This window comes from Plasmodium cynomolgi, chromosome 14, assembly GCF_000321355.1.
Source record: "Plasmodium cynomolgi strain B DNA, chromosome 14, whole genome shotgun sequence".
Classification (NCBI taxonomy): domain Eukaryota; phylum Apicomplexa; class Aconoidasida; order Haemosporida; family Plasmodiidae; genus Plasmodium; species Plasmodium cynomolgi.
The window spans coordinates 2795522-2804932 of NC_020407.1; the positions used below are offsets into that span (position 1 = coordinate 2795522).

The following is a 9411-nucleotide window of genomic DNA, read 5'->3' on the forward strand; positions in this document are numbered from 1 at the left end:
AATTGGCACCAATTTGTATGAACAAGTCAGGTTTTTTTTTTTTTTTTTTTTTTTTTTTTTCTCCCGTTTGCCAGCTGTGTTCATTTTATGGCCCCCTCCAAATTTGCAAATCAGGAAATATGAGACCTTTCTTCGATTCCGACATTGTGGTCAATTTTACCCTTTCGGAAGAAGCAGTACAAAATGAGAAGAAAATTATTGAAAGCAATCGGCGCGTTTTGCGCGAGTGCCAGAAGGAGAAACTGATAAGTGAGGGGAAAAAGAACTGGGATAAGTTTTACCATCATTACAAAACCAATTTTTTTAAAGATAGGAAGTGGATAAGAATCGAGTTCGACCACATCTTCAGGGGAGAGACGTCCATAGATGATGAGCAGACTGGGGATGCCATGCAAGACGGTGGGGAAGGCGCAACACAAGTGGAGAGTACGAAGGAGAAGAAGCTCGTACTCGAAATCGGATGCGGAGTCGGAAATACGTTAATACCGCTACTAATGCAGTACGAACATTTAAACTGCGTCGGGATAGACTTTTCGAAAAATGCAATAAATCTGCTGAATGAGAAGTGGAACCGGGTGGTCAGTTTGAATGAGCAGTTGAAGGGAGCGGCGAGCGAAGGGACAAGTAATGGGTGCGGCAACGAGGTATGCAAAGAGGAAAACAACGGGTGCGGCAACGAGGTAGGCAAGGAGGCAAACAGCAGGGGAGGTAACGAGGTGGGCAAAGAGGAAAACAACGGGTGTGGTAACGAGGTAGGCAAAGAGGCAAACAACAGGGGCGGTAACGAGGCAAACAACAGGGGCGGCAACGAGGCAAACAACAGGGGCGGCAACGAGGCAAAGAGGAAACGGAGAACAACCGGACGAATGCCGCTGAAGTGATTCAGAATGAGGACAACTCCGAAGAGGAAGACGCCAGCTCCGACATTTTCGAACTGAAGCGTTATAAAAAAATGGGAAATTTAATCAAAACGTGCGTAGTGGACATAACAGCCCCCGATGGAGATTCCACCCAGGTGTGCGACGTAGGGACGGTGGACATCGTTCTGCTTATTTACGTTTTGTCCTCAGTACAACCGGAGAAAATGAAGACTGTTATTTACCATTCGTACAGATACTTAAAAAAAGGAGGCTACGTTTTGCTACGCGATTATGGACTGTACGATTTGGCACAAGTAAGATTTGCCAATAAGAAGGAAAAAAAAATCTCCGAAAATTTTTATGTTCGGGGGGATAAAACCTTTGTGTATTTCTTCAAAACGGAGGAACTTCGGAGCCTTTTTTGCGAAAATGGTTTTTTCGAGGAAGTGCAAAATGGGTACATCACTAGGATCGTTAAGAACAGGAAACGAAATTTGGAGATGAAGCGAATTTGGGTGCAGTCCATTTTTAGGAAGCGCTAGGAGGAGGGGGGCATCGAATGGGGGGGGATGGCAGTCCCTACTTGTTTTCCCCACAAAGGGGTAGCGGCGAATTGGGGATGGCTCTACCTGCGCGTTTTCCCCCACAAGAACACTCCTTTTTGTGAATTCATTTGGGCCTCCCCAGGATGGCTAATCCGTTTAACTAACACGTAAGGGGTATACACTCATTTTGGAGGATAAACAAGGACAGAATGGCGCACACCGTGTGGTTTTTTTTTTTTTTTCCAGTGAAGTACCCCTTTGAGTATATAAAATGGACAGGAGGGGGTGAAGTTAAAATAGGGAGGGAGTCCTCTTTGCAGTGTTTTTCTTTTTTTTTTTGCGTTGTCCGCTAGTTTGTGCGTGGCTCCATATTATGCACACTTCTAACACGTCCGTTTTACCCTGCGGGGAAAGGAAGGAATAGCCACACGTAGGGACATACATAGGAAAATATCCCATTTTGTACAGCGTGGGGGGAAAAAATAAGTGAGCTTCAAAATGGACATTGGTTTAAACCGCGAGGGGTATGTCGTCCGACAGATTGGCATGTAGCGCTCCTTTGACGTATTCTGTGCTGCTATCCTGTGGGGGCGCGAGGAGGGACACAGAAATGGGAAAAAAAAAAAAAAAAAAAAAAAAAAAATGCAATTCTCCGTTTGTTAATTTGTTTGCAAATATAACCTCATCACGTAAATCAATTTGTCATTTTGTTTTATTTATTTTTTTTTTTTTTGAATTGTAAATTTCGAATTTGTTGGTGAAATGCCTCAATTTTGGATGTTGGCCAGTTCCTTTTTTTTTTTTTTTTTTTCCCCATATTTTTAAGCTTCCCATTTGAAAAAATGGAATGAGAAAAGGGGATGGGAAAGGAAATCTCGAGTCGGATCAGCCTCTCGGAGAAGCGGAAAAGGGGAAAAAAAAAAAAAAGAAAAGGGAAAAGAAAAAGGAAAAGGAAACGCCTGAACAGTGCCGCTTAACTAAACAGTGCCGCTTAACTAAACAGTGCCGCTTAACTAAACAGTGCCGCTTAACTAAACAGTGCCGCTTAAGCTAAACAGTGCGTCGCGCCCCATTTTGCGAATGCGTAAATTTTCCTTTTTCAAAAAATAAGCGTAACGGTTTGCGGCCCTTGCGGTTTGTTGTCCCTGCGGTTTGCGGCCCTTGCGGTTTGTTGTCCCTGCGGTTTGCGGCCCTTGCGGTTTGTTGTCCCTGCGGTTTGTTGCCCCTGCGGTTTGCGGCTCTTGCGGTTTGTTGCCATCCTTTAAGAGGGCGAAGGCGAGCGCGCGGTGTTACTCAACGCGCCGAGGAAGCTCACTTCATTTTTTTCTTAATACATAGTGATCGAAGGCTGCGCGCGCATAGGCATTACGTATGCCTTGTGCGTGAGTGTTATGCATAGTTCGCCATAACGTGCGCGTATGTATAGGGCTGATCGAGCGACCAATTGGGGAGGCACCTTCTCGCTTAAAAAGTTGTGACAACCTTGACGGTATAGCAGCATTTTATTGTAGCCCCCCCCAGGTAGTCACCTCTTTACAGAACATCGTCATATGTAGTTGTTTGGCCAGGCTACTCATAAGCGAATGGCTGGTTACCAACGTGAGATATAATCCCGAACAGTGCTGCCCCTTCTTCCAGATATGCCAGAAGAAAAGCTCGATGCAGGGAATGCGACGTGGTCATGTAGAGGGACGCAGTCAACATAGCGTGGGTTCCTACTGAGGTACGCCTATGGTGACATACGTGTATAATAGCCAAACGAGTCCAACACGCTGTTGACCGCTACGACAAACACTTCGCAGCAACATGGATAGATACGGACACAACGTTAGGGCAGACGTGAAGAAGCAAGGAGCAGAAGGCGCAGAACTGCCCATCCTTTGTGAAACCTGCTTGGGAGAAAATCCATACGTTCGATTAATAAAAGAAGAAAATGGAAAGGAGTGCAAAATCTGTAATAACCCCTTCACCCTGTTTAGGTGGAAGCCGGGGCAGAAGTCTCGATATAAACAAACAATTATTTGCAACATGTGTGCAAAAGTGAAAAATGTATGCCAGACATGCTTATTTGATTTACAATATAATCTACCTGTACAAGTCAGGGACAAATTTCTCGAAACGAGTATTGTCTCCATGCCGGAAAATGAAACAAATAGAAATTTTTTTTTGGAACAAGTAGAAAAAAATCTTGATACCAATACGTATGATAAAATTAATCGAGGCCATATGGATTTGTCAAAACTGAGGAGGAGAGATCCATATTTTAAGAGAAATATGGCAAGGGTTTGTAGCTTTTGGAGAAAAAATGAATGTAATCGAGGAGCTGAATGTCCCTATCTTCACAAAGAAATACACTTAGACAAATCGCTAAGCAATCAAAATATTAAAAGTAGGTATACTGGAGAAAATGATGTGTTAGCTGAGAAAATACTCACAAGGTATGAACAGCAAAATGAAGATAACCGATTTATGGCTAACAACATTTGTATCCATGGGATTAGCGAAGCTGTAAGTCAGGTCAATGTTAAAGATTGTTTTAAAAAATTTGGTGAAATTAAATCAATTAAAATGATCCCTAAGGATTCGAAAATGTTTATTTCGTATGCCAATTCTCAGTCTGCAAAAAATGCTGCAGAGGCGTATAAAGATGGCCTCGAATTGAATGGCTCCAACTTAACGGTTATTCTCCAGGAAGAAGTAATTTCCCCAAGGGGTGCTGCGCCATTTGTGCCCCCCCCACCAGGGGGAGGAGTCCCCGCGGGGGGTGCCCCCCATGGGTGGTACAACAACAAGTGGCAAAACCACAGAAATGTCAATTTTGTGAAGAAAAATAACAAAACAGATGCTCCGGCACCACCCGGGATGATGGTGCCTGCGCCGCCTATGTTCTTCCCCTACCAGAATTACAACTTTAATCCCAAGGCGCCTAACTCCGCGCCTTATTTGTCCATGCGCCCGTCCGAGGCGGAGCAGCGCAAGTAGCGGCCGCGCGGAACGCCACCGTTGTTAGCGTTTTCAGCGTTGTCACGTTGTCACGTTGCCATTTTGGCACACTTCTTTTTTTCGTTAAAGTTTAGCACCCTTTTTTCGCCCCCTTCCCTCGTGCGCATATTTCAAGGGAGCCATTCGTTGGGAGAGCGAAGTCAATCGTTCCTCTGCGCTGCGTTGCTCTGTTTTGCTTTGTATCCTCCACGATATTTCTGTTCAGACCTCCGTTCACGACACCTCTCGTTCGAACGTTATTCATCCATCTAGGATTTTGCACATTGGGGGGTTTTTAAAATTAAGCGAAGTTTTGTGGTAGGCTGGTCGAGCAGCGAAGCCAGTTTGGTAAAGTAGTAGCTTTTTTCATTTTTCTTTTTTCAATTTTTCTTTTTTTTTTTTTTTTTTTCTACTTTTTTTTTTTTTTTTTTTGCCTGACGAGGTCATACAAAAAATTTTTTTTTTTTTTGTATGACCTGGTCAGAAAGTAAATCAAGCCGCTTCAGCAAGTTTTAAGTCAGCACAACTTTTGCAAACTCGTACGTTAAACTAATGTGTATAGGAAAAAGTACAAATTGGGGAAACAGTGCACATTTTTTTTTTTTTCACATCATGTAGGGGCTCCCACCGTTGTATTATGTGTACCACTAATGTGCCAAATTGGAAAAAAATTATTTCCCTTACGTGTTGCCATTTTGGCTAGCTGTGCACACAGACAAACATGTAGCATGGTTAAACAAAAAAATGTAGGACTTGCACTGGGTAAGAAAAAAAACGGGTACACGAATGGCACAAAAGGGATGCAAGAAGGAAAAACGAAAATTTTGAGATACATAAACATTTGCTTGCGGTCCATTTCGCTCGTTATGCGCCCCAGTGGTTAGAAGCACCGGTCTGCGTTCCAAATGAAGAGGGAGACAACAAAACGAACGTGAACTAAGCCCAAGGGGGCACGGTAAATGCTCGCTTGGCAACTTTTTCCCTGCGCGGTTCTTCACGTGCATCCTTTCGCTGCGAAGCTGTTGCAACCCCGTCACAAAAGGCCCATCTGCGTTTTCCTGTTCTCCAAGTACTTAACGTAGTTATTAATTATCCCCGTTGACCTCCACAACATTAACCATATGCACAAATTTGAAAGGCCAATCCACCAGTTCCGCTCGTGTCTCCATTTGTAAATTTTGTAGTACTCATCTGACAGCCCAGGTATGGCCTCCTTCGGGTTATACATTTTGTTCACGCCATATTTCAATTTATACGATTCCGTGATGAAAAGCATAAAATTTAGGAGTAAAATTAGGGAGACGATTCTGATCGGGCTGTCCCCAATTTGTTTGCGACAAAATGAGTAACTGAACCGTACGAGGAATCTTATTTTCATCAGGCAGGACAAAAGGAGCGTTATGCCCAGCGGCATCACTATTACGTATATTAGCTTGAGAAGGGACATTTTGGGGCTAAAATGTTGGGTAAGTCACTGGGGGGCCAAAAGTGGGCCCAAAAAAAAAAAAGGGGAGGAAACAAGGTCTGCACCAAAGGGCTACGCCAAAACGAATGCAGTTAAGGGGTAATGGTCTTCTACTAGGAGGAAAGTACTACTGTTCTCCCTGGTGAGCGCTTCCCTTGTTTTGAAGAGAAAACCCCTCTCTCAGTGGAAACACAAAATGGATGTTTTGATGCTACCGCTACATAAGCATAAAAATATTGCGCCCTTGGATAAAATCGACCTGGGGGGAAGTTCTGCATGTTTTTACTTACGCATAAGCAACTTAAAAAATTAGTTTATTTTATGAAAGTTTCGCCATATCGTTAGGCTTTTGTAAGCGGCATATTCATTTCAGTGCAATTTGTTGGAAATTAAAAGCTGCGATTTTGTGGCACCCTTTAACTTGTTCGTACTTTTGCTTTTTTACGGAAAAAGGGTGGTTATCCATTGGTTCTCTCAAAACTGCCACCATTCCGCTGAGCGTATAAGCGGTACTCCCCTTGAAGAATGAACCGTCACAATGTCAGTTTAATTTAATTTAATTTAACTTAGTTCAGTTTTATTTGTTATGACGTGATATGACATGATATTATTTGAATTATTTTTTTTTTTTTGCGAGCTCCGCAAAATCCCCTGCGATTGGTAAGCACCAGGTTTAGCGACGTGGCAATGTGCGGTTGTGCAAAGTTATTCCATCGACTGGTGGTTAAATTTTTTAAGCAATTCACTAACCATTGAGAGGATGATTTTCCAAAAGGGGTGATCCATGCCACGTTGGCAACAGTTTCCCTGGCGAGCGTTTCTCGCGTTATGGAAAAGCATGAACAGGGACAACACACACTCTGCTAGACGTAACACCCCCCTTTAATAGTTCCTCTCATTTTCCCAGCACATGCTGCCCTATTGCTGTAGCAACGTTGGCACAAAGGTCACAACGTCTGTGATGCACGTTGTAAAATGGAACACCATAGTTATTACCACTTGTGACAGGGGGGGGTGAAAAAAAAAAAAATGGATCTTTTCTCCCCACTGGCAAATCCAGTTTTTGTTACGTTGGAAAGGGTGTCACCACGAGGCTCTGTGTGCACTTGCGCATTTCACTGACGCTTACTCTAAGTAGAGAATACAGTTCGCTGAAAGGGTGGAAGTGTGGCTAATGTCAACTTCGACAGTGTGACACACCGGTTGTGGGAATAATGGAAATTAATTACCACCCGTCTTTGCATGACGCGATATGATTTTATTCCCCATTTTTATATCCCAGTTTGTGGGCTCGGTAAATAAGAAAATTGATGTAAAACGCGATTACCTTTTTAGAGTCTTTTTTTTTTTTTTTTTTGTCCTCAAAAAGGGCAAAAAAAAAAAAAAAAAAAAAAAAGCCATGACTGTAAGTGTGTATTCCATTTGAAGATTTTTTTTTTTAGAGCTAACTAGAAAGCTATTTTTTTTTTTTTTTTTTTTTTTTTTTTTTTTTTTTATTGCCTGTTCATAAAAAAAATGCAAAATACAAACGTTTTTACTATCCGCTGTTTTTAACACTTCATTTTGTCGATCAGTTGGAAGCAGTTCTATATCGCAGCGCAGGAAATTTGTCACTCGATCTGTTGATTTGTCTATCTGTAGATTTGTCGATTTGTGGATCTGTAAATTTGTGAATCTGTGAATTTGTGTATCTGTAAATTTGTTCGTTTGTTCGTTTGTTCGTTTTTTCGTTTTTTCGTTTTTTCGCTTGCTCGCCTGCTCGCCTGCAATTTTGCGCACCTCTCCACCTGCTCACCCCCGCGCACGCGAAGATGAAGCGAATAGCCGAGCTCTACGCCTACTCCGTGGACAAATCCACAACAATTTTCAACCTGAGGAAAAAGGAGGAAATTGCCAGGAAGAAAAAGAGCGAAATGAATTGGCTGGACAAACTGTGCTCAGAATATGAAAAAACAAAAAAGGACACATTTGATTATTTCACCGTTAAAAAAAGCGAATGGAAAAATAAACTGAACAACTCGAAATTATCTTCCTGCTTTAAGTGTGAGAACTCGAAGTATGGACACCTCCCCTGGTACAAAAAGTTGTTCTACATATTAAAAGGGCATGTCTACAAACTGTTGAACATTGCCGATGAGGAAAAAAACGCGGACGGAGGGAGAAACGACGAGGGAGGGAGATACGAAGATGGAGGAAGATACGAAAATGGAGGAAGATACGAAGAGGGAGAGTTCCCTAGCATTAGTCCCCAACCCAGTCAGCAAGAAAGAACAATAACCCGAGAGTTCGTTAGCTACGAAAATTTCGACTACAAACGTGTGCAGAAGACAAAGAATGCGGAGGATTCGCTGTTTAATAAGTATAAGGAAAGGTTCAGAAAGGCACGGGATCCTGAGGCCTACTTAAGCGAGCGCAGCCAGTCCGAATTGGTCAAGAGGAATATTTCTTCGAATGGCCTCATAGCCGTGCGTAGCAATCAGAGTATAGTGGAGGAGGGCGCGAGCCCCGAGCTGTGCGCTGCAAATTCGCTCGCGCGGGAGGCGGCAAGGGGAGAAGTAGAAGCCGAAGTTGAAGCGAAAGCAGACGCGGACACGGCCAACCAAACCATCGACACGGGAGAAGCTGACGGCAACACGAAGAACTTTCTCCACGTGGAGGACTCCCCTAAGTTTAATATAAAAAACACGTGGGAGAAACTGAGCGGGTACATTTCGTAGGTGGCAAACGTGGCACGTCCCCGTGTGCATGTTCGTGTGTGTGTGTGGGGGCTCTGTGCAAAATTGTTTACTGCCCCTGAGATGAGCGGCAAAATTTTCTGTGACGCGCCGTTGCCGAGTTTCTCCCGTTGCTAGTTTCTCCCGTTGCCAGTTTCTCCCGTTGCACACGTTGCGCGCCTTTCCTTTGGGGGGATACCTTTCGAACGCGGACCATCAGAAATGGCCACCCCTTTGTGCAGCGCGGAAATGTCCGTGTGTATGTGCTTGTTTCCTATTGAACACCCCCCCGTGGGTGTGCGCTCCCATGTCAGCGCAAAAGCTGCTTAGCGCACACATGGCCTTTACTCAGTAAATGTTTTTTTTTCGTAAATATGGACAAGTCGGAAAAGACGTTATTTGTGTGCGCTAACTTTGGTAAAGAAGTAAAAATGTAAAGAAGTAAAAATGTAAAAAAAGGAAAAAAAAAAATCCCCCATTTGCCAGAACAGCTCACCAAAATGTATGACTCGTTCAAAAAGGTAATCCCCAAGGCAATGTTTCTCGTGTACATAACAACACGTGCGTGGAGGTGGAGGTGTATTCGGTCCTTCTGCCTAGTTCCTTCTTGGCATTTCTGCCCCATGCTGTGGTGGGGCAATGGCTAGGTTGTCCCTTTGGCGATGTAATTAAAAAAGCAGACGATGGTGCGGTACGTGGGGCACAGTGCTTCGCTTCGATTGTTCGTAAAGGTAAGCACTCGGTGGTCATCCCAAATGGGTGGGAACTCGTTCACACCGTAGGGCGTGTGCAAAGGAAATTCCCGCCTCCTCTATATCGTTATATCAATTTTTTTTTTTCATTAT

The 9411-nt window shown here is 43.6% G+C and overlaps 4 protein-coding genes across 4 annotated transcripts in view; 3 read left to right on the plus strand and 1 right to left on the minus strand.

Moving 5' to 3' along the window:
• The window catches only part of PCYB_147250 (methyltranserase), a gene marked incomplete at both ends in the record, with an annotated part of 1239 nt that extends 358 nt beyond the window's left edge, over positions 1-881 (plus strand). Inside the window, one exon of the mRNA XM_004225196.1 lies at positions 75-881. Coding sequence (XP_004225244.1) covers positions 75-881 — 807 coding nt within the window. The remainder of the gene's footprint in view (positions 1-74) is intronic.
• Positions 882-3211: 2330 nt separating this feature from the next.
• Positions 3212-4387, plus strand: PCYB_147260 (RNA binding protein; the record flags this gene model as incomplete). Its single annotated transcript, XM_004225197.1, has 2 exons — positions 3212-3348; positions 3385-4387. The coding sequence occupies 2 exons, from the start codon at positions 3212-3214 to the stop codon at positions 4385-4387; spliced, it is 1140 nt and encodes a 379-aa protein (XP_004225245.1).
• A 1034-nt stretch (positions 4388-5421) lies between these two features.
• PCYB_147270 (hypothetical protein) lies at positions 5422-5841 on the minus strand (the record flags this gene model as incomplete). Its single annotated transcript, XM_004225198.1, has 1 exon — positions 5422-5841. A coding segment is annotated over exon 1 (411 nt), but the record flags the coding sequence as incomplete, so codon positions are not given.
• A 1822-nt stretch (positions 5842-7663) lies between these two features.
• Positions 7664-8569, plus strand: PCYB_147280 (hypothetical protein; the record flags this gene model as incomplete). The annotated part of the gene is made up of 1 exon (XM_004225199.1): positions 7664-8569. One exon carries the CDS (start codon positions 7664-7666, stop codon positions 8567-8569), a length of 906 nt encoding a protein of 301 aa, XP_004225247.1.
• Between the last annotated feature and the right edge of the window lie 842 nt (positions 8570-9411).